This window comes from Ostrea edulis, chromosome 5 (assembly GCF_947568905.1).
Source record: "Ostrea edulis chromosome 5, xbOstEdul1.1, whole genome shotgun sequence".
In the NCBI taxonomy this organism is placed as follows: Eukaryota; Metazoa; Mollusca; class Bivalvia; order Ostreida; family Ostreidae; genus Ostrea; species Ostrea edulis.
In genome coordinates this window covers 12,028,656-12,054,233 of record NC_079168.1, presented here as the reverse complement: position 1 = coordinate 12,054,233, position 25,578 = coordinate 12,028,656, and the positions used below count along the sequence as shown (strand labels likewise).

The following is a 25,578-nucleotide window of genomic DNA, read 5'->3' as shown; positions in this document are numbered from 1 at the left end:
TTGTAGGTTTTCATAGTAACATATCGATGATTTGCAAAAAATTATCGTGCGGAAATAAAATCTCTCAGATTACAAGGGATTTACAGTGCATTGAATAATGAAATTCTTTTGAAAGTAAGGAATCATTGAATGTGCTTGAGAAACATATCATTATTGTTCACTTTGTTATTTCAGCAAACAGTGAAAGTGGATTTAGCTGACAACCCTTTTGCTGAGGAGAGTTTCGAGTTTTTTGACCAGCGTCTGTTGGATGCAGTGCATTCCAACAAGCCTTTAGTTCACGAATTCTTCAAAATCCTTGCTCTCTGTCACACGGTGATGCCAGAAATCAAAGGTAGTGTATAGCTTAAAGACTGCATTGTATAACATTTCTTCCAATATTAATTTCGTATTAATTTCATAGGTTAGGAATAGGCACTGCCTGCTGGAAGTGTTCATTGATCAGTGGATAGTTAAATTCAATTAGTAAGAATTTCAATTTTGTTCTAAGAGGACTTCATATAGAGGTCGTAAGTAGGCCAGTGGAGAAGTGCCCTATGTACATGTATAGAGGTCGTAAGTAGACCGGTGAGAAGTGCCCTATGTATAGAGGTCGTACAGAGGTCGTAAGTAGACCGGTGGAGAAGTACCCTTTGTATAGAGGTCATAAGTAGGCCTGTACATACCCTGGAAAGTCTTGTGGAGTCATGGCTGTCTTTTGAGATTTTCACCACTCATTTGAAGAAATAAAAATTTGATGTACCACTCCAGTTGTCAAAAGAAAAGGTAGATCTATTGATACTGGTACTTATTATATTTAAAGTAAGGATGTCGATGAGTTTCCAGTTTGATCCAGTTTAATGTGGTACTAATTGGAACATATAAGTATCAAATACCAGTATCAATACTGTTACATACTAGTATGAACTGGGGAAATATAGGTACTTATGGGGCTTTATTCTTTAGTTCTTGCTGTAACAAAGTTTGGAAATTTCTGAAGTTGTAGCTCTTGAACAGTAAGATGTCAGCTATCTGAATTGTAGCCGACTTACAGTATATGGATACACTTTTTTCATTTTAAGCAAAAATGTCTTGTGTTGTGACAGATCTGTTTAAAAATGTGTAAACTGTAAATAAGACATGGTCCCAGTTACATTGAAATGACAGAACTTTAACATTAAACATACATGTACACTGACGTACATTGATATAGCGTTAACTGGAAGACAACTGTCACTTAAATTCAACTAACAATTATTGCTCATTCTTGTCACCAGATGGCGTCTTGGAATACCAGGCCCAATCCCCGGACGAAGGAGCTCTTGTGTCAGCCGCCCGAAACTTTGGCTTTGTATTCAAGGTTTGTGTCTCCAGCTATAACACTTATCCAATGCATTCTTACTATACAATTGTGAGCTGCTCTTTACTAAGTGACTGCTTTGTTATAGTAATCTGTGTAATTTCTACATATAGAATATACAAGTGTATATTGTATAACAGATTTTATTTGTTTGTAACAAAAACCTTTTTAAAAAAGAATTTTTAAAATGAATGTAACTCAAAAACAAATGTGTTAGTGACATCAATTACACTGGTAAATGTGCAGATTTCCGGATGTGTACTATTTGTCAGATGGTTTAAAGCTTAACATGCTGTATATAAGATTTAACCTTGTTTTTTATTCACATATTTTGCCTTTATCAGAAATAGGCGAATTTAAAACGAGGCAGATGTGACTTCATTCATTACTTTAAAGTAATAAAAAATTGATTTGAACCAATTGGAAACTGGGTCATTTTCCAATCACATGGGATGAAAATATTCCTGTATTACAGGAGAAGTTTTATAGGAAAATAATGGGCCACAAGTTTTACATGGGAGAATGCAACAGCATAGGTGTCAGAGCAATGTGGCCCATTGCCCTCTTGCTTTTAACATTACATGCCTTGTGTATTTGTTTTCCAGTCTCGCACACCTAACACCATCACTATTGATGTCAATGGAAAAGAGGAAGTGTTTGATTTATTGTGTATATTGGATTTCAATAATGTCCGAAAGAGAATGTCTGTAAGTAGAAAATGTTTTAAATGCATTCATGTACTACAGTCAAACCTCATTATGTTGATGGAACTGAGAATTTTTTTCAAGATATCTAATGGTTTGAGATATTGAGGTTAAAATACTTAAAGGAAATGTAGTTTGGACTTCCAACTTCCTTCAACATATCCATAGTATTTGAGATATCAATTTTCAAGATACCAAATTTCAACTATAATTACCAATATTAGCCACCATCTTATTTCCAGCAAATGTGCTTTTCTTACAGAAACATGTTACATTCTAAGAATTGCTGTATTGGTTTCTACAACTGTGTTGTACAAATATTAAATACATGTACATACTTTTATGATTTAGAAAAGTGCTTTAATACATGTATAACTCTGAATTTTAGGTCATAGTTCGAAAGAATGGTAAAATACAGCTGCTGTGCAAAGGAGCTGATAATGTGATATTTGAACGTCTTGATGAAAGCTGTGTGGATGCCCAGGAAATTGTCACTCATCATTTAAATGTAGGTCTCATGACTCTAATTGGAATGAAATAAGATTTTATAGAGTTACACTAGGCCCTATGTGTATAAGTATAAGGATATTTCATGTAATCCCTTCCAGGAAATAGTATAGATAGGTAGTGAGGATTGGTAAAAAAATTAGAAAACAAATGACAAAGTTTGGAAAGGTGCAAGTTGCCTCAACCATTGCCCTTGAGACCAGAAATTAGCCATTTTTACACAGGAATATACAGTGTCACCTTGGTATATCGCCACCTTTTGTCCCAGCCTATTTTGGCGTTATATCGAGGGTGGCATTATAAAGAGCTTGACCATTTTAGTTCATCAGTTTGAAAATAAAAATGTGGTTCATCAATTAATTTATTTTATTGTCATCCACATTTGGCAATTCATGAATTGTTTTTCTTTAATTCTTAAAACTTTGTTAAATAGTGGGTTGTTCTGTGGTTGTTCATTTGTAAAACACATAAGTATATGTACAGCCATGTTAAGTTCTATGATGACTGAATACTTGAGCAGTTTACAAACATATGTAATGGCTGCTACTTTTTTTCTGGAACACAAAATATGACTTCACACACATCAAAACACACAAAGGTCACATGGTACACAAGATTTACAGCAGCTGATAGTAGTTTCATTTCTCTGTTGTTTACGTATGTGAAATTCTATTGGACAATGTCAGAGACAAGTTTTAAAGGATCATATTGAAGTTATTATCGCAATTACCTATACTTACCTGTTTTCATGACACACATTAAATCAAGATTCGTTATGATTTATTGGACAGACCAATTACGTATAATTATGGCTTCTGATCCCTGGTTGTCGGCATTGTTATCAGGGAATGTATAAATTTGTACCTGATGGCAGATGGCGATAGGCTAGTTTGACGTTACATCTTTATTTTTTAGTGTGCATGGAAACCGTTCTACACATTAATCGAGAATGATTAGAGTTTGTTAATGGGGCAGATTCACAACAGTGGTGCCTAGAAATAGTTTTGAAAAAAATCTTTTAGGATCTTCTTCGGGGGAAACAAGGCAAAATTTATGTCTCAGGAGCAGTAAGATCGCAGTAATGGCAAAATAATGTGCACATTGTACAAATTGTGTCCCCATGGACCAATATACCCAGTAGGGTTACCAGGGGAAGCAGTACAGGGCGGGAACTTTTTGTGTGGATGAATTATGTACAATGTATTGAAAAAGAGATGTCTTAGATTTCAAACATACAATTTACTTTTGAGTACTGTTTTTAGGAATTTGCCAATGATGGTCTGCGAACACTCTGCTTGGCTTCGAAAGACATATCCGAAAGTTATTGGAATACATGGAAGGCCAAACACCATGAAGCAAGGTATTACCAGTCCACAGCTCTATCATTGTGTAATGTATGTCAATATGGGGCCGTTTTCATGCCTTTCTTACAATGGTTTTTCATTTTGGTGCCTTTTTCGAGGTCATTTTCATTTTGGTGCCTTTTTCGAGGTTATTTTCATTTTGGTGCCTTTCTTACAGTCGTTTTTATTTTGATGCCTTTCATAAAATCATTTTTCATTTTGGTATCTTTCTCTGTTATGTATATTTATTGCCAATTTCTCAGTTGTTTCAGTTTTGTGCAACTGTTTTCATTTTGGGACCTTTTGTGCAATTCGTTTATATCAAAGCCAGAGTAAATTCATTATAGTATCTTATGTAAACACAAAACGGATAGCACTGATTCATAACTACACCACTGGCTTACTACTCACTAAAACACCGCCTTGGATGCACTACTGATATCTGCCCCACAAAGCTTTTTTAAAATTGAAAATGATTGAGGCATCCACACACAAGTGATACAGTCTTGGATATAGTCCTCCAAAATACAGGGGCTTGAGGTCATTTTCTGAAGATTGTTTTATCAACATGTGAAGCAGTTTAAACAGCTATTTTCAACCCCAAATTTTACTTTTGAAATTAAAATGTTATTTTAATAAAGATTTATCTATATGGCAATTGTTTCTATTGATTGAAGTGGATTCAAGTTTGTACAAATCAAGGGCCACACCCTATACAAAGGAGAGATAACTAATAATGATTAGAAATTGGATGTTAGGTACATTTTAAAAATCTTCTCTTCAAAAACCATTTGGTGAATTTCAACAAATTTTGGCACAAAGTATCCTTTGGTAAAGAGTTCCAAGTTTATTTCAAGAAACCATATCCCTTTTCAAGGAGAAATAATTAAAAAGTAGTAAAAATGAGGTGAGCTTACCTAGAAATCTTCTCTCAAATTGCTTGATGTAGAATTACAAATTTGGAAGCATCATCATATAGTGTAGATTTGAATTTGTTCGAATGTTGGCATATGGGGGCTTAAAATGAGGCCACAAAGGGTGAGGGGGAGGGGGGGGGGCTGAAACCTAGGAATATATAGAGTATCCACTGTAAAATTACTTTTAATTCATATTGTTTTCTAGGCGGTAAGATAGGGGTTTTAATGTAAATATAATAAGATAGCTAGAGATCAATCTAATTTTATGTTTCAAGTGACATGGTAAATTATCAGCTTAGTACACTCAAGTGACATGGTAAATTATCAGCTAAGTACACTCAAGTGACATGGTAAATTATCAGCTAAGTACACTTTTTACTTGGCTACCAGGAATTTGTGTCACATTGACAAATATAGCTAGTAATTATATATACCCTTCGGTAACTTGGCAGACAGAAAATTGTAAGTTCACATATTGTTCGTTTAAAAACTCGAGAATATTTACACAGTATTTGGGTTGCAAGTATTGACCACAAGTGCAGTATTTAAAGTATTTTTGTGAAGAATCTCTTTTAGAAGAATAAGTATGTTATGTGTGTATAATTGGATGTCTTTGACAGTGTGTCCATGAATAATCGTGATGAGAATTTAGCCAATGTGTACGAGGAGATAGAACAGAATCTGATCTTGGTCGGTGCCACTGCTATTGAAGACAAGCTACAAGACGGGGTCCCAGATACTATAGCCAACTTGGCGGCAGCTGGCATCAAAATCTGGGTACTTACTGGAGATAAACAAGGTACTGAATTGTAAACTCACCTGGCTGAAGGCCAGTGTTAATACATGTAGATGTTACCATTACTTAGCATCTGTTGTCTGCGTTGATGTCGGTGTTAATACATGTAGATGTTACCATTACTTAGCATCTGTTGTCTGTGTTGATGTCGGTGTTAATACTTGTAGATGTTACCATTACTTAGCATCTGTTGTCTGTGTTGATGTCGGTGTTAATACTTGTAGATGTTACCATTACTTAGCATCTGTTGTCTGTGTTGATGTCGGTGTTAATACTTGTAGATGTTACCATTACTTAGCATCTGTTGTCTGTGTTGATGTCAGTGTTAATACTTGTAGATGTTACCATTACTTAGCATCTGTTGTCTGCGTTGATGTCAGTGTTAATACATGTAGATGTTACCATTACTTAGCATCTGTTGTCTGTGTTGATGTCGGTGTTAATACATGTAGATGTTATCATTACTTAGCATCTGTTGTCTGCGTTGATGTCAGTGTTAATACTTGTAGATGTTACCATTACTTAGCATCTGTTGTCTGTGTTGATGTCGGTGTTAATACATGTAGATGTTACCATTACTTAGCATTTGTTGTCTGTGTTGATGTCGGTGGCAACTGTAATCAGTTACATTTAATCTTCTTCCCCAGAATGGCTGCATACATGCACCGACACATGCTTCATACATATGTTCCTCTAGGAGCCCTACAGAAGTGTTACCATTTTTGGAGCAATTTGAATTTCAATATGGCTGCCAAGGCTTTTGATTGGCTAACGTTATTCAACCCTGGTGTGCACTTTTGGCTCTTTAGGAGACTTCTGTTGGATTTTAATTTTCTTGTAGTTTGACACACAGCTATATGACTTCCAGATAGTTTTACTGCTTACTCGTTTACTAGATTGAAGAAATTTATGTAAACTACAAATCTTTCAGAAACTGCTATTAACATTGGATACTCCTGTCGTCTGCTTACGGATGAAATGGAGGATGTTTTCATTGTTGATGGGGAAACACAAGAAGAAGTCAAAAAACAGATGACGGAGTATCTCCAAGCCATCAAAGATCACAAGATGGAGAGACAGAACGAGGAGAATGTTCAAATGTCCAACGGAGGAGTCTCCTTCAATGGGTCAGCTGCTGAACTGAATGTAGACATGCCAGGATTAGACTTTGCTCTAGTCATTAATGGACACAGTTTGGTATGTCTTTTCAATTTTTGTAAACTTCTATTTTTGTCAACTTTTTTACTCTTCATGACTTCTGCTCTGTTCAATTTTGACTTGACCTCAAATAAGGTGTAGCAATGCCTATCTTAAATGAGACCAAATGATGTCTGACTCAAATAGGGCCAAGCAATGTCTATTTGTGAAACTCAACTGGGGCCAAACAATGTCTATTTATTAAACTCAAATGGGGCCAAGCAATGTCTAAATCAAATGGGGCCAAACAAAGTGAACATTTACCAAACAATGCGCACCCCAAATGAGGCCAAGCAATATCTATCTATTGTGAGGCCAAGCATTGGACCTGTCACATTTTTTTTCGATCTCAAACATTTTACATTTGTAAACAAAGTCAGCTGCTATTATCTGTGTACACCACTTATTATGGCGTCGAGCTTTGCTCGAACGGCATCTAGTCAGCGTGTACGACTGAATCAGCTGAAAAGTTTACGCGACCGAAGGTGTCAGACTATCGATGCTTCCGCGGAAAAATCCCGCGCTTTTTGTAATGGCGTATGAATATCTGTACTGTTTAATGATTTACGACATTTTAAAGTTGTTAATGAGAAACAAATGAAAGTTATCACATTGATTTACTTTAACATATAAAAACTTTCACAAAAAATAAAAACAAATCAAATAAAAATTCCAATTTCAATGCGAACTACATTTGCAAAGTCACGTGATGTCTGAAAACGATAGCGTGTCTAGACGAAAGATAGCGTGGGTTTTGTTTGTAAACATTGCGTGCTGTTGGCGAAATTTAAACTGAGAAATAGTGTATCGCGGATTATTTATGGTCATTATATTTTAGGGTAGGTAATGTTTATTTGACTGTAGCATTCTCAGTAGGGTATTAACACATCTGTAGGTTTGCAAATCATTGGTCAACTCGGTATATATATAAACAATGGCACGTGTTAATGTTATTGTAAACAAACCAAGCGCGGAAGCATTCATTATTATAAGGCTTTCAAGTAAAGGTTTTTGTGGAGGTAAAAGTTACTGAATTAACAAATTTTTTTTTTAATCTGACTAGATTTTCATCTCTTGAGATGCTAGCAGTGATATATACTACAAATGGTCCATAGTTGTTTACATTGTTGCACATATTTCTTATTAAAATTTTGGTTTAAAACTTATTTCTTGTTTTCATTATGTTATCAACAAGTACATGCAATGCTGCCCTTTACAACTATTAAAAGGAGAGTTCTCACAACAGTTGACTTTTTCACTAAATATCTTAATGCACAAATTTTCAGTTCTTTGTGAATTACATCTGTGCCAAGGATTGTAGAGTACTCCCTTGGCTAGCAAAGATGTGTGAATAATTGAGAGCAATGGTTGATCACAAAAATCTTCATTATTTAATAACATTAGATATTGTAAATAATCCTTTGAAAAATATTCTGAAGAAATGAATGGAATTGTAAAAAAATATATCTGTAATTGAATTTTTGTGTGAAAAGAGCTACTGTACAGATGTATTAGAAGCATTATTCCTGTATGAAGGATAAATATTCTTGGTATTGCTTGAATTCAAAGCTGTATGTGTGTTTTTAATACATGTACAGCTAATCTTCGTTATCGGGAATATGTAAATAGAGTTGCCAGTCCAAACCACTTCTTTTTTTTGTGTGTGTTATCCTTGTTATCGCAAATCCTTGGATATCTCAAATTTAATTTCAGTCCTGTTGAATTTGCAATAACAATGTGTGACTGTAGTCAATGGCATCAAAATATTCACAGGTAGAAGACTCTCCATTGAGATTTATATAAAGCTATATCTACTCTGTGTACATACAATAAGGGATGAAGCATTGATAAACTGGACAGTACATAGTTTCATTATAATCTTTGCTTTCTTAGCACGACGCCATTGTGGCCCTTCAGGCCTTTGATAATTTGTTTGTGTTCAATAAATTTATACAGATCAGCCCCTATAGCACATGTTTTAATCTCAGTTTTTCCCGATTTGGAACTTTTCCAATCGTAGGACCAGAATTCTGGCATGTTTATGTTACTATTTTTATGGATAAAATTTCTGACTGATGATGCATTGTTCATTGTCAAATGTTGGGCATTTTTTCTGCAAATCCAACAAAACTGACTCTTTTTGTTCAGCAATATGTGTGTTGTTGCAGTGTAATGCTATGGTTGCCTTATCCTTTAACAGTACCATGCTCTGAGGCCGGACCAGGAGAACCTGCTGGTGGAGCTGGGCTGTAGCTGTAAGGCCATCATCTGTTGTCGAGTGACTCCATTACAGAAAGCCCTGGTGGTGGATCTCATCAAGAAAAGCAAGAACTCGGTCACGCTCTCTATCGGTGACGGGGCAAATGATGTTAGCATGATAAAGAGTAAGTATTGTAGAAGGCAACAAGTTAAGGGGTGTGTCTTTTTATTTCACTGACAAGTTTTATCACATGGGTAACTTTGTATATAACGATAACACAATACCTGTATTGTATTGAGTTACAAGCTCGCCTGGATAAATTCACATTACCACTGAAATGTCCATGATAAGCTCACATGACCGCTGAAATGTCCATGATAAGCTCACATGACTGCTGAAATGTCCATGATAAGCTCACATGACTGCTCAGATGTACATGATAGACTCACATGACCGCTCAAATGTGGATGATAGACTTGAATAACTGCTCAATTGTCTATGATAAGCTCACATAACTGCTCAAATGTCTATGAAAAGCTCACATGACTGCTCAAGTGTCCATGATAAACTCACAAAACTGCTCAATTGTCCATAAGCTCACATGACTTCTCAAATGTCCATGATAAGCTCACATGACTGCTCAAATGCCCATGATAATTTCACATGACCACACAAATGTCCATGATAGACTCACATGACTGCTCAAATGTCCATGATAAGTTCACATGACCACACAAATGTCCATGATAGACTCACATGACCGCTCAAATACCCATGATAGTCTCACAGGACAGTACAAATCTCCATTTTAGATTCCTCAAAACATTTGTTGCATGAGATACAGTACCATCTGATATTGAGACTATTGTTAACACTTAGTTATAGAAATAAATTTCATTTTTGAAAATACATGAGGACATGAACTGCAAGGAACCAGCATACTTCATGAGGCGCGTTAGAGCTTTACACCAGCATACTTCATGAGGTGCGTTAGAGCTTTACACCAGCATACTTCATGAGGTGCGTTAGAGCTTTACACCAGCATACTTCATGAGGCGCGTTAAAGCTTTAAACCAGCATACTTCATGAGGTGCGTTAGAGCTTTACACCAGCATACTTCATGAGGCACGTTAGAGCTTTACACCAGCATACTTCATGAGGTGCGTTAGAGCTTCATGAAAAGTATGTTGCCGTGAGGCGTTGCAGTTCATATCCTCGTATATTTTCAAAAATGAAATTTTTTTTATATTTACATTTTACTTTCATTTCTGTTAGAATATTCCTAGCCGTTAAAATAGTCATTATATAATTATCAAAATTCATACGCACCTCGTTCACATTCATGAGGGAATGGTTATCATTTCAATTAATAAAGATATCAAAGGTAAAACCATTGGAAATATAAATATTGGAAAATATGCTTAATTTTGATAGTGCTGATATGTGTGTGTTTACAGCATTTGAATTTGTGTTATCTTGTAGCGGCTCACATCGGAGTCGGAATCAGCGGACAGGAAGGCATGCAGGCCGTTCTGGCCAGTGATTATTCAGTTGCACAGTTCCGATACCTAGAGCGTCTACTTTTAGTGCACGGACGTTGGTCTTATTTTCGAATGTGCAAATTTCTGAAGTACTTTTTCTACAAGAACTTTGCCTTTACATTGTGTCATCTTTGGTTTGCATTTTTCTGTGGATTTTCGGCCCAGAGTTTATACGATCCATATTTTGTTTCCTTCTATAATGTGTTTTATACATCAATGCCGGTTCTGATTTTGGCATGCTTCGATCAGGTAAGAAAAATGATAAGCTATTCAACTCTTGCAACTTCTTAACTGATTTATTCAATCATTTTGTGGAGTATGTTTAATTCATACAGAAAAATGATTGCTGAAATTTTATGCCAAAGTGCACATGTTCATTTTCCAGGCATATTTACACTGTTCTATTTTACTGTTACAGGATGTCAATGATTATTACTCAATAAGGTATCCCAAGCTGTACACGCCGGGACTTCTCGACTCCATGTTCAACAAAAAGATGTTCGCTTTCAGTGCAGGAGAGGGGATCTTCACATCAATAGTGCTCTTTTTCATACCTTACTTTGCCTTTAAATATGGCGTCCACTACGACGGCACCGATCTCTCTGATCATCAGTCACTAGGCTGTGCTGTCGCAAGCACCTTAGTTGTGGCTGTTAATCTAAGGGTACTTATACTTTATACTATTCCAAAGAAGTACTGTAAAAGTGGTTATTTATGTGTGGGGGAAATTTACACTAGCTACGTGGTCATGTAATATGTGTTATATTCTGTTTCCGTGTATTTTTCCCCCATGCATCATGTTGGACGTGGAAAAACGCGTACTTAGCCCCCAGCCTAAAAAACCACTTTTACAGTGTTGATGAGTTTTTCCTAAATTCACACCACATACTGTTTTATTTATGCGGAGAATGTTTGCAGGCTAATAATAGCATGTTGTCCAATTTTGTTTTCTATATAGAATGAAATATTAACTAATTCTTTTCTGCACATTGAAAAATTTCTACATTCATATGACGTCTTTCTTTTCCAGTGTGCTTTGGATATGTCGTATTGGACAGCCTTCCATCATGTGGCAATCTGGGGCAGTATAATATACTATTTCTGCTTCATAATAGCCATGTATGCAAGTTCTTTTAACTACACCTACGAGGGTGTAGCCTATCAAGTGTTCTCATCAGCCCAGTTCTGGTTCACACTGCTCTTGACTTGTACGATACTGCTGGTTCCCGTCATTGCCTATAGGTATTATAATCTGGATGTTCATCCAACTCTTACGGATCGTATCCGACTCAAGCAGAGACTTACGAAATCCAAGTCGCGCTCCAAAGACCTTCACCTGCGACGTGCCTCAACGCTTCGGCGTAGTACAAGGTCGTTGCGTTCTGGTTACGCTTTTGCCCACCAAGAAGGCTTTGGTGAACTTATCACTAGTGGTCTGAACATGCGAAGCAGGGCGGAGAAAAGCGAGCAAAAGGCAGTGGAGTTGACTAAAGTGAAAAAGATAGAAAATCCGCCCCTGCCTAATTATGATGACCTCTATAAGGATAATCGCAATTCTAATGGCGCCTTGAATACAGTCAGCAATGAAAATAGTTCTGCGACAGTGATTGTGGAAAACCCCACACACTACCACGACCCAGATAAACATGTGATGTTCTGTGAAAAGCTTTAATGTGGGCATTCATAGCAAATTAATTTATTTTTGAGATGTTGTTTGATAGGGAAGTGATTAGAAGACGTTGATGTCTGATTGTTATGTATTTTTACCATGTACTGCTATCTGCTATGTTGACATTATCATCAGGTTCTTAAACTTTTATTATCTAGAGAGACTATTTTTCGTAAATCTTTCTTTGTATATGGAATCTTTTTGTATCAATTTATTATGAACAAAATCAAAGAGCTTAATTATGATTAAGAAATTAAGGACTTTTTGTAGCATGATTTTTTTGTAACATTTTAAGAGCTAAATATTTATCAATACAAAGTACAGATCAGGAATTTACTCCTTCACAATACTTACAGAACTGTAAATTTTATTAGTGTATTTCTTATTGTAAATTTCACAATGAGGTGCCAATTTTCAAATATTTTCATTATCTTAAGTTTAACTGAAGTTAAAACCTCTTTTGTGGGAGGGATATGTTTATTTTTAAGAAACATAAAAAAACATCTATATTGAGACATTGATATGTGTACTTTCATTGACGTTTGTTTTACTAAACTTTTGCTATTATATAAACATTGCATTTTATTTTTATTTTTTTTACACGTCAATGTTTTTTGAAATTTTAAAGGCGCATGATATCAAATTAAGTATTCAAACTTGAACTGCTTGTTTCATCCGTGACATTTTGTTCTCCTCTGTTAAATTTTATTTTTATATTGGAGCATAATATTTTGACATTGACTTTGTATTTCTTGCTAGAAACTTTTTAACATGTTGGTACATTTTCAAGAATAAACACAGCATTAATTCCTGTCCTCTATCAGTACTCCTACGAAGACGGTCCAGCTGCTCCATCATGCCAGTTATTTTCTTCGTTTAATTCAAGTATCAATGTATTCCAGTACCTGAAAAAAGGTGAATATTTACAAACTTAACTCGTACAATAAAATAGTATTCCTATACGTAATATAATGCAGAAATTGTTTGTAAGCAAATAAGGATTTTTATTTCTAATTTGTTTTTCATAAACAAACTCACATCGACTTACAATTATGTAGCAATGTATGTTTGAAAGTCTGTTGGTATTAGAAGTGATACTGGTATTCATACAAGAAATGAGGTTTGAGCCACTTGTACACTGTAAAATCGGCATCAGCTGGACAGCCCTGTCTGAATCCATTAACTTCATTTAGAAAGTAAAAAGTTGTTCATTTTAGTTCTGAACTGGATTTAGGACTACATTTGTTGACAAATGGACTTTTACATCTACATGTGTACAAAGACTCGAATTGCTATGGGCAAGATTTCAAAATTGGCAGTTACAAGGTCATGTGACAGAGGCCCAAATTTGTGAACTACCTATGGATACGGGTAAAAGTAATTCATTATACATCAATTTTATAGCCATTTCTGTTTTAAGCAAGCCATTTTATCTTTTATTTTTTTATTTTGCATATGGAACTTGTTCTTCATTAATGGACCATCATTTACTGGTTCTCCATTAATGGACCATCATTTACTGGTTCTCCATTAATGACCCATCATTTACTGGTTCTCCATTAATGGCCCATCATTTACTGGTTCTCCATGAATGGACCATCATTTACTGGTTCTTCATGAATGGACCATCATTTAGCTGAGCATTAGTTTTCTCTCATCTCTCTTGTACATTATATAGCCATCATTCTTTATTCTACGGGTGTATTGAAAAGTCTCATTTTGAAAAAAGTGACCACACTTCATTTATGAATTGTAATAGTCAATTTGCACAACTGATATAGACAGATAAAATGTGTAAGGTCCCATCAATAGGATGCCATGGTTATTAAACATGATAGTGATAATTACCCAATGTATAACGAAAGTCCTTTATCAAAAAACTGAAATGCCTCGCTCCTACATCATTGCAAACCCAATTATATTGGATGATGCGATGATGACTTGGAGTGATATAGGATTTAAAATTTTGGACAAGCCCCGGACTGTTAGAGTTTTACTTCTAGAGGAGACTTTAAATTTTACGCATCCAAACAATGGCTGTGTTCAGCAAAAATCTACTTTGTGCAATTGGGGGGGGGGGGGGGGGGGGGGGGGGTGTAACTGCGTAGAAGTCCAAATTAATAGTTATCTTGTTTTTGATTTTCTACCTTCTCTGTAAGCAATGGCATATTACCATAAGGGTTGTGATTTCTGCAGAAGAGAGAAAGAAGGGGGAGGGGGTGTTTAATGTGGCATTGCACAATTTTTTCTCTCAACATTTAAATGAAATCCATACTAAAGTGTACAAGAAATGTTTAACCATGTTTATGACCATATTTAAATGTGATAGACTTGCACCTTTGGTGATTAAACAGTCCTGCAGAAATCGCTACTGAAGTGGCATACCAACAAGATATCAATCCTGGCTGTGTCAATAACTAGTACATATCTTTATTTCTGTTATGCATGTATTTTGCTTTGTATTTTATGTATTTATGAATATCATATTATCTATTTACATTTCTATCGAGATATCAATTTATGTTAAATGTTTTGTGAGTAATTTTATCATAAATTATTCACGGATTTAGTTTTAGTCTGTTCAAGTTTTCAATGCATGAATACGGCAATAAATCTATTTTAATTAAATTTGTGAGTTTGGAGTCTTCTTATAAAAGAAACATTATCGATGAGAAGCACTGGAGACGACCTTAGAATACACAACTGTCATGTCCTGTACCATATTTCAGGTTAATAGTAGCTTGCTGAAGTAGGTCAGTGGTTTCTTTGTTTACAGTAATTTGAGGCACCGAATCATGCGTCTTTATTCAGGTAATGGTGAATGAGGTCTGAATTTTCGGAGAATATGAGGTCTCGTGGTTTTATGATGTATGAGGCAATTAGCGTTTTATCATTGAAAGAGGTGAAGGCGTATCAAACTGGGTCAGCGAGGTAGTGTGATTTTTAGCTCACTAGTGGTCCCAAATTATTTTATTCTTTACTCCACAGACAAGCTTGTCTGCTGCATGACCACCCTAAATTCCAGAATGAACCTTATTCACAGTAATATCCTGACAGATTCAACTAAGAAGACAGAGATTTTATATCGAGCCATATCTTGAGTTTTGTAATTCATTAAACATCCCTTACTATCCATTACGCAGATAACCTGGCCATTGCCCTCCTCTCACTCAGATTGTCTTAACTCTCATCATCCCTAATCTCAGCGAGATTTGTCGAGCCTGTCAGTCCAAATATCCAGCCTCAGCGAATCTCGCCGAGATTACCAAACCCCCTACTTTGAACTTACATTAGCAACTTGCTTAAAGGTACAAAATTATTATAAGAAGCAAGAACTATATACTCAGAAAATGCCCTTAATCCCACTGATCCTTTATAAGATTTTCCAAATTTGAGATTACATGTATAATCCAACCAAAACAACAGATGCTTCTGGACAGCATCTGTAGAGTTCTACTTCTTTAGGAAGTCTAACCCTCTGCAGCCTTTATGGGAAACCTTCACACGCTCCTCATTCCCTGACATCCTGAATTCTCCCCATTGCCCTAGCTGCATACTCGGGTTATAGTGTTTGTGCTGTAAAGACACCCCACTTCCCTGCCTTTGTTTATAAGCACAGCTCAAAGCAATGCCTCTAAACTTATATCAAGCCATATTTATATATATATGTATATAGAGAGAAAAAATATATCCAACGATGACTAAGTACACATGATCCACATTTAATTAATTACACTTGGCGCTTTCACCATGTAGTTTGTCTTAACTACGATGTCATAACAAGTACATTGTACTCTTTTTGTAAAACTTGTTACACTCTGAAGAGCCGAACTACACGGCGAAAGCGCCAAGTGTAATTAATTAAATGTGGATCACGTGTACTTGGTCATCGCTGGATATATTTTTTCTACTTATTACCTATACCATGGACATTTTGTGCAATTTTACTATATACATATTTTACATAGCAGCCAATTTTTATAGGTATTATTGGACAGAAATCCCAGATCTAGGACTTCATGGGACACGATCAATTTTTATAGGACACCTATGACCCAAGCGATTTGTAGTCATGGGGTGCATTTTACAAAAGAACTTTCGGCTTACGACCAACTTAATTTTACATACTGGAATTCTCCCGTTTATTCTAAGATAATGTAAAACAGTGAAAATATATATCGTTGAAAATTAAGTTTCAGGAACATTTTTTAAAATTCCTTCTTTTGAACTAATAATTGTGTACTATGATTTAAGACTTGTGACTTTGTCATAAGTTGTTTTGTAAAATGGGCCCCAGACTATTAATTTACAGTTAAACTATTGATTTACAGTCAAGACTATTGATTTACAGTGCAGATAATTGATTTACAGTTAAGACTATCTATTTGTAGTCCAGACTTGATTTACAGTCCAGACTATTTATTTACAGTGCAGACTCTTAATTTGTAGTCCAGACTTGATTTACAGTGCAGACTAATTGATTTACAGTGCAGACTAATTGATTTACAGTGCAGACTATTGATTTATAGTATACACCATTGATATACAGTACAGACTATTAATTTGTAGTCCAGACTATTGATTTACAGTACAGACTATTGATTTGTAGTCCAGACTAATTGATTTACAGTTCAGACTAATTGATTTACAGTCCAGACTATTGATTTACAGTCCTGACTAATTGATTTATAGTATAGACTATTGATTTGTAGTCCAGACTAATTGATTTACAGTTCAGACTAATTGATTTGTAGTCCAGACTATTAATTTATAGTGCAGATTTTTGATTTGTAGTGCAGACTATTAATTTATAGTGCAGACTATTGATTTGTAGTCCAGACTATTGATTTGTAGTCCAGACTATTGATTTAACAACGACAAAATTAATTGTTAACTATGTATCCAAACAATATGAAATTTTCAAATTGTTTAAAAAATAAGATAAGTGCATCAATCAAAGTTGGACGTCATTGAGATGTTTTACCTAACAAAAATGCACTGATGAAAAACATCGAAGTCAGTACAACAAACATCTTCGCTAGCCAAGGGTTTTTGGTCCACTTCAGAGTGGACAGAAAACCCTTGGCTAGCGAAGATGTTCAACAAAATGAGTTGGCTCGAACATTGTGCACAATAATTATAATGTTGTGTTATAGTTGTTCTATGAGGAAGTAGTAGTAGGAGATTTGATTCGCAGACTATGCATCAAATCCTTGAATACTACACTGTACATATATTTTGGCACAACCATAACACAACATCAACATAAGCATACTCTTCACACATACGACATATCAAAAAGTAGGTCAATTAGAAATGTTCAACATTTTATTAACATAATAAATCACATACCATATTACTCCAACATTTTATTAACATAACAAAATCACATACCATATTACAATATCAAAAATACAAGGAAACTTTGAAAATAAGCTTGAACTGAAATACAGTCTAAAAAGGGATCATTTGCTCACCTGAGTTATCATCATTATATATTTACATTCACTGAATCTTTTCTCTTATACTTCTTTTAAAATTGACATTGCTTTCATCATAGACAATGAATACATGTTTGTTGCAAACCAGTTCAATCCGTTTTTTTAGTATTACCCGTCTGTGTAATAATTACTAAATATGGAGCATTGCCAAGGTCAAAGGGTGTTTGGCTGTTCCGTTTAAAGTGACGAAATGGTCAAAGATGAGATATTTTAGTACTTATCGATAAATCTATATTTTAAAAAAATATAAACAATAACATTTCTTTCTTTATTGTTTTATCGGGTGATGAAGGCAGCAATCATTGCATAAAAATTAAAATAACCCACTTACGCGGGTTATGGATTTTTTCCTGCAATGCTAGCTAGTAGCTATACCTTCAACAACCCATAAAACAACAAAGAAAACATTTCATTGTTTAAATATATCTCACTGATACTCATTCGACCAACCCATTTCAACACTGGTATTTAACAATGCCTTGGAGAACTCAGAAGAGTAGTGTTACAATTCAGAAAGTCGACCTGGTTCTAAAATGACTGGGTTATTTTGTGTTGCTCCTTTTTACCTGTCACTCTATCAAGTTCCTTGCTTTGGGGCCATAAAACTGAAAGACAAGTTCACTTTTGATCCAGGTACAGTAAAACAAGCTTATAATGAACATGTTTATAATGAGTTCATGCTTATTACAAAATGATATTTATTCCCCTATGAGAAGAAAATAACAAATACTTTATCAGATATAACAAACTTTGGCTACAGCAAATTATTTTTTGATGGCCCTGAAGTTTCTCTATAATCATGTTTTACTGTATAATTTAGTTATAATGAACTGTTGTTTTTTTTGGGGGGGGGGGGGGGGGTGTTGGCTGGCCCTGGAGGTTCACTAGAACCGTTTTACTGTATAATGAAGTTTGGTTATAATGAACTGTTCTTGGCTGGCCCTGGAGGTTTGCTAGAACCATTTTACTGTACAATGAAGTTTGATTATAAAGAACTGTTTTTGGCTGGCCCTGGAAGTTCACTAGAACCGTGTTTTACTGTATAATGAAGTTTGGTTATAATCAGCTGTTTTGATACTGAAAATTTTGATGCCCTTTGGAACAGATGGAACCAAATAATTTCATAGCTCTCTCTCTCCTTCTTTTTTTCTTTCTCTAAAAGAAATAAACACTTCTGTAATTCTATATTACATGTATATATTATGAAGATATACCATGAACTATGTACAGAATGTTGAAAAATAATAAAATATATATATATATAAAAAATAATCAGCTGTTTTTGGCTGGCCTACTGTATTTTACTGTATAATTAAGTACTGTTTTGGCTTGCCCTTGAGGTTTGCTATAACAATGTTTTACTGTATAATGAAGTTTGGTTATAATGAGCTGTTTTTCACTGGCCCTGGGGGGTTCTCTATAACCGTGTTTTACTGTATAATGAAGTTTGGTTATAATGAGCTGTTTTTTACTGGCCCTGGGGGTTCTCTATAACCGTGTTTTACTGTATAATGAAGTTTGGCTATAATGAGCTGTTTTTGGCTGGTCTACTGTATTTTACTGTATAATTAAGTACTGTTTTGGCTTGTCCTTGAGGTTTGCTATAACAATGTTTAACTGTACAATGAAGTCTGGTTATAATGAGCTGTTTTTCACTGGCCCTGGGGGCTCTCTATAACAGTGTTTTACTGTATAATGAAGTTTGGTTATAATGTGCTCTTTTTCACTGGCCCTGGGGGTTTGCTAGAACCATGTTTTACTGTATAATGAAGTTTGGTTATAATGAACTGTTTTTCACTGGCCCTGGGGGTTCTCTATATTTGTGTTTTACTGTATAATGAAGTTTGGTTATAATGAGCTCTTTTTCACTAGCCCTGGGGGTTCTCTATAACCGTGTTTAACTGTATAATGAAGTTTGGTTATAATGAGCTGTTTTGCACTGCCCTGGGGGTTCTCTATATTTGTGTTTTACTGTATACATTTTGTCCTAAATCCTGCCAAGATCATTCATGTTATTTTGAGACATCAAGTTTCCTGGTTTTCTACAAATGAGCTCATCCTTGACTTCAATAGGCAGTTATTCGAACCTACACTTGAGTTATATCTTCTCCAGTAATATCACAGCTATATTGTGCTGTTGTAGTCTAGTTCTTGAGAAGTCCTTTTAGACCTCGCGTCATATCTAGGACTAAGTAAAACACACAAAAATCAACTACAAGGCTACATTTTGTCAAAACTGTGTAGAATTGAAAATACAGTAAAACATGGTTATAGTGAACCTCCAGGCCAGCTTTAAACAATTCATTATAACCATATTTCATTATATCCAATAAAATATTTGTAATTGTACTCTCATAGAGGAATAAATATTTATTCCCCTATGTTTTACTGTATTTTCAATTCTGCAGTTTTGACAAAAGGTAGCCTTGTAGTTGATTTTTCCTGGATATTTCAATTTGCCAGGGACCAAGATTAGAACATATTTGAAGAAGTTTGGCTCCACTTAATGTTTACCGTATATTTCTATCTCAATATGTTCTTTAAATGGAGTGAAACCCTTCATTTGCTAAACTGTAAAATTCCCTGCAAATCCACTGATTAAGATAGAAATATTGGAAAGAAATATATGACAGACTGATGATGGAAAAACTTTGATCAGTAAAAGCGTTTAAAGCTAGTTTGAGCTGGAAATTCAAACAGATAATATCAAAATTTTACAACAAGATGATACACATTTAGAATGCTGTATAAAATCATATGGAACAAATATCTACACACGATCTAGTGCCAAATAATACACATTCAATCTTGAATATCATCCATATCGGAGTACCGTAGAAGTGTAATTTTTAACGAGACACAAATTTAGCAATTTTTCCATAAAAAATGGGTACATACATTTAGCGAGAGCTGATTTTAATGACTTTATAATTCCAAGAAAAGTAAATACAACCTACAATACGGAAACAATGATTAGAGATATTCAATTTCAGCAATCTCAACACCTTCGCTAATAATACCAAAATTAATCTCTCGCTAAAAATGCTGCTTATACGGTACATTATAAAACTCTAATGGTATACTTAGTCTAGTATATCTGCTTAAAAGAAAAGCCATAAAAATGATTACTTTTTTTCAACAATAAATACAATATAGAATATATAGCATGAGGCTCTTTTACAAATGAATTGACTTGGATTCCTTTGGTTTTGATGAGTTGCTGATTATCATGGGAGTTGTTTTAGCATTGCAGAAATGGCTGTGGCCAGGCCCTCTCCTAACTCATCCTCTGTGTAGGGTTGATTCAGTGGTGGGACGTGAATGAATGCAGAACAAGACCGGTCGATTGACAGGGAAGTGTAGTAGGAGAAGTCGCATAAATACCTGTCAATAAAAATATCTATTAATTACATCATAATATATATGCTGTTTTTAGTGTAGCTGCCGTTTTGGAAGGGAAAATTACATTAAAACTGGGGGAAAACTCCATTAAAACTGCCCAGTAGTTCAGTTGGTTGAATTATTTCTTGTTTCGGATGTCCAGGCTTGATTCCAGCAGGCTGCAACGGACCTCAATCTGATTACAATCAGATCTTTGATTCACTTTGGAAATACGTCACTACACAAAGATCTGATTTTTGTGTAGCAACATCATATTATGGGAGTGGATCAAAGACATTAAAATAGGCATTGTCCCACTGACGATTGCTCAGCATTGATTCATTCAGATAGGACCTTCAAAACATAGGTCCTGTGTCACATTAGGAATTGACATGATCTGAAACCCTTACTACTAAACAGTCTAGAATACTTAGCATAGGTCAAAATTTGTGGTACTTCACCTACAGCTGTGTTGCTATTGAGTGGCATTTTTTCAAAGGGATGTGCAACTCTAAACAACCAACTACATCAGAAAATTATTACTGAGAGTGGACATGAATGAATAGGAGAGTCACAGAGGTTGGGGAGTGTGTAAAAATCTTGTGTAGAAATAAATGATGGTGAAAACTTTGGATTACATTGTGGAAAAGCTGCAGCTTTCTAACCATGTAGAAATGATTCCATTAAGCTGCCAGACAATAGCATGGAATCTATATAATGATGTGAAATTACAGATTTACTGAATTGTGTTAACATGGTAATTTATCCTTTAACTGTCTACTATGAAAAGAAAATGAAATAGGTATGATCTAGCAAACAAATGTACAGTGGGAAATTATATGATGCATATATTTTTTAGAAAATAGAAAGAAGGAGTGCTTCTTGGAGTAGGAGACACCTATTGAGGTGAATGTGGAAATAATCTAGGACAAATGGTTACTTTGGAAATGTTCATCTTCCCTTGTTAAAGTCTTACCTCCCAGCATCATGATAGTCTTACCTCCCAGCATCATGAGAGACCTCCGCTTCCAGTCTGTTGTCTGCCTTGTTGATTTCATCACTGACTTGGCTCATGTCAATCCCGGTACAGATGCACTCCTCCCCGTCTTCCTGACAACACTCCTGGGTGGGAGTTTTCCCTCCAATGTCTTTGCGGTGGTATCCTAAATTGTGAGCCCTCTGTTCTAAGGTTATTTTATCTGCTATTCCTGATACCCCAACATGCACCACCAGCTGAAAAAAAGATAATATACACAAATCTTATTCACATTCCTATACCCAGTTAATACTTTCTCAGGAATACAGTTCTCATTTATCATCTTTACAGAAATGTAAGAATTTGGTGACTTTGACTTTAACATCCTATTCATATAATACTTTCTGCAAAAACTATACCTGTATACTTTCAGAAAGTTTTATCCTGACTAATCTCAGATATGCTGACTCTTTTTATGTACATATAGTCAATCTAATTAAAATAAGATCCTTAGATCTGCATAATTAGCTTGCTATATTTCATGTGGCAAATCAATGGACATAATTTTAATTAGATTGTATGATATCAATGTAAAATACCTGAGGAATTTTTTGCTTCCACAAGTCTGGCACAATCTGACTAACTTTCATGTAATCTACTGGAATTTCCTCAATGTGGACATTCACATTGGGTAACAAGTTTCTTTGTTTCAGGTTCTGTACGGCCACCCAGCTGGCATTGACTGAGTGTTCTCCAAAAGGCCCAAACCCTGCAATAAGCAATGTACCAATATTTATTAATATCAATTATCTGAAGTGTATGATTAGTTTGGCTTGTTCTATAAATATTTGTCCAATTCCCAATAACATCAAGCTGGAGTGGACTGCATTATGATAAAAGATTTGGTTGAGAATCTTCAACTGTCTGTTGAAATACGGAAAGTATAGATGTAATTTGTAAAAGCTGACAAACTTATTTGGTGTGCCCTAACTGAATTGAAAGGAGTCAGCAAATTCACGGCATTGGTCTTTTTCTCGATTGCAACATTAATATTTAAATAACAATCAACAGAATGACAAGATGATTTTCTTGTCAATATTTCTAATAAGTTAAAATAAAAAATATCCAAGTTCTAAAATTTTTATCCCTGTTTGGTGTCCTTGAAACAGACAAATGAGAAAGAAAAAAGTCATGTTTTGAATTTTTAAAATTTATAATGTGTTTTTCTTCTATGATAGTAATAATTTACAGTTAAAACAAGCCACTTTGAAGATATGAGCCTTGCTGATAATAGGAAGGAAACGATGGGAAAAATCTTTGAAATTTCTATTAGATATGAAAATCAAAGAAACATCAGGCAAGATATTTGATGAAAAATTAAGAAATTTTTCAGATATAAGACTACTAAGTAGTTGAAATAATTCAATCTGATAAGGAATCTTGTATCTTACAGTTATTTACTCCACAGTATATTTTACCAGTTAGAAATCTAACCAGGTTGTCACTACCGCTTACAAAATCTTCACAAAGTTGAAAATAAGTGCTTATCAATTATGCATTGAAACTGGTAGATATTGCACACCTAGCTGTCGTCCCAAGACAGAACAGATTCTGTTATAAACATACAACCTTTGTTGAGAACAACATCCATTTTCTCTTAGATTGTCCCATATATAAACATTCTTGAGAGAAAAATTCTAAATAAATACTTTTCACAGTCTCAGTGTGTGTCTGGTTAATACTTTTACTTCAGACAACAAAAGGAATGCTTGATAAATATATAAAAGCTTCATTCATTGGTAGAAATTAGATGTTGCACTGTTTCTAAATGCAAATATTACATGTATTTCTAAATGATGTGAACATTGCATAAAAATACTTTGTCAAACTACATAACATTGTTTAAGGTACTATATTCCTGCTAATACTAGGACCTGGTATATATGCATGTAGTTCAATGTCATACATTTTCAATGTTTTATTTGGTATTTCCAATAAATTTGAACGTGAATTTGCATTCATGCATCGTGATAATCACACATGTATTGTATCCAGGTAATGTATATCATATGTCATACAAATCACAATTAGATTTCACTTGGTATACAGACTTTAAACTAAACACATAGCTGGAGTAGGGGGGGGGGGGGGGGAGCGATAGGACCCCCAAACGATCTTTTAGTGAAGATATTCACAGGCCTCTGAATTTCTATGATGTGTAACTTAAGGGTGATATGTATATCCCCTCTACATGTATATATAAATACACCAGGTAGTGTATCTATATCTGTATATATCAAGGGGATATACATATCACCTTTACTACACATCTTGCGGTTCAGAGGCCTGCGAGATATTTTACCAATCTTTTTACAGTGCAACACTCTTTAGAGGAGTGAACATCTCAAAAGAAAACTCTAAGCATCCTAGATCTACGTTTCATCTTATAGTAACAAACCAAACCGCTTACCTGTTAAAATCACAGTCTTCTTTTCACTTCCCATGATGATAAGCATAAACAGAAAGTGAAAATACGTGAAGTCTGAAGGGTTCCGAATACATGCGCTCGGCTGTCTCCGTAAACGCCAACGAGCGTTTACGAAAACAGTCAACTGTCCAGAGAGCGTGTAATGTGTCAGGGACGGATCCAGGAATTTTGTGGTTACAGGGAGCGCCACTTTACGAGGCAGTGGGTCCAGGGCGAAGCCCTGGTGGGGGTGCAGGGGGCGAAGCCCCCGAAAGCTACTGGATTTTATAGATTTTATGGGGCTTGAAATATTTCTCCTATTAAGGTAATTCCCCATACCACATCTTGATATTGAAAAACCTACAGATTTCTATCAAAGTTTGCATGAATTTTGTCAAGGATGTATATTGACCAAATTCCCGAAGAAAAATATGTTTAGCGGCTTTTCCCAGAGTACAGCCACTTCTAAAAATAGAATACATCACTTTAAAACAAGCAGTGTTAATATACATACATTTTAAGGCACTGTCTTTATTTAAACGATAGAAATATGTTTCTTTCATATGAATTGAAGAAAATGTATTGCATTTGACTTTTTTCAATAATTTTCATCTCCTGAACCATGCTCTTGGTTTCGAGGTGATGAAAATACACATATAGTAGTTAGTTAAATTTTGACTAATCATAGCCTACCATATCCGGGAAATTCTGTTTTCAAAAACCTTCAGATTTTTTAAACATTTCAATATGTTTTACCTTTACACTCTAGCAATCATTTGACATAAGAAGTAGATAGGTTATCGGATAATTTGAGACCCTAATGATCCCCTCTAGGTTAAAAACCTTGAAAAAACGCATATTGGAAAATGGTGTCTAAAATTCTTATCTCTGCAAACATATTTCATTCATCATTTACATTACTAAATTACCATTTCAAGAAATATTACAGGGTGGTTTTTGAAAAACTGTTTAAAACATTAAAGCTTCAAATAATTAAAAACCTCTTTCATTGATTGCCGTAAGCTATAGGGATCGGGCTT

The 25,578-nt window shown here is 35.0% G+C and overlaps 2 protein-coding genes across 10 annotated transcripts in view; one reads left to right on the top strand and one right to left on the bottom strand.

Moving 5' to 3' along the window:
* LOC125648977 (phospholipid-transporting ATPase ID-like) overlaps positions 1-14,841 on the top strand; it is a 78,785-nt gene extending 63,944 nt beyond the window's left edge. For all 9 annotated transcript variants that reach the window (XM_048876073.2, XM_048876068.2, XM_056166694.1 and 6 more), the window contains 11 exons: positions 175-334; positions 1,257-1,339; positions 1,945-2,046; positions 2,432-2,551; positions 3,813-3,910; positions 5,431-5,609; positions 6,538-6,803; positions 9,004-9,187; positions 10,486-10,793; positions 10,963-11,208; positions 11,575-14,841. In XM_048876073.2, the coding sequence (XP_048732030.2) occupies positions 175-334; positions 1,257-1,339; positions 1,945-2,046; positions 2,432-2,551; positions 3,813-3,910; positions 5,431-5,609; positions 6,538-6,803; positions 9,004-9,187; positions 10,486-10,793; positions 10,963-11,208; positions 11,575-12,216 (2,388 nt within the window). In that variant the 3' untranslated portion in view covers positions 12,217-14,841. The remainder of the gene's footprint in view (positions 1-174; positions 335-1,256; positions 1,340-1,944; positions 2,047-2,431; positions 2,552-3,812; positions 3,911-5,430; positions 5,610-6,537; positions 6,804-9,003; positions 9,188-10,485; positions 10,794-10,962; positions 11,209-11,574) is intronic.
* Positions 14,842-17,523: 2,682 nt separating this feature from the next.
* Positions 17,524-24,612, bottom strand: LOC125652069 (pyroglutamyl-peptidase 1-like). The gene is made up of 4 exons (XM_048880992.2): positions 24,542-24,612; positions 22,671-22,840; positions 22,096-22,328; positions 17,524-21,098 (listed from the first exon to the last, which is right to left on the bottom strand). The coding sequence occupies exons 1-4, from the start codon at positions 24,585-24,587 to the stop codon at positions 20,942-20,944; spliced, it is 606 nt and encodes a 201-aa protein (XP_048736949.1). The 5' UTR covers positions 24,588-24,612; the 3' UTR covers positions 17,524-20,941.
* Positions 24,613-25,578: the final 966 nt, after the last annotated feature.

Excerpts from the sequence above, each read along its gene's own strand:
- LOC125652069 (XM_048880992.2), bottom strand. The coding sequence starts at position 24,587 with ATGCTTATCATCATGGGAAGTGAAAAGAAGACTGTGATTTTAACAG. Across the intron at positions 22,329-22,670 it reads GGAAGCAAAAAATTCCTCAG|CTGGTGGTGCATGTTGGGGT; the intron begins GTATTTTACATT and ends TCTTTTTTTCAG. Across the intron at positions 21,099-22,095 it reads GTCTCTCATGATGCTGGGAG|GTATTTATGCGACTTCTCCT; the intron begins GTAAGACTATCA and ends TTTTATTGACAG.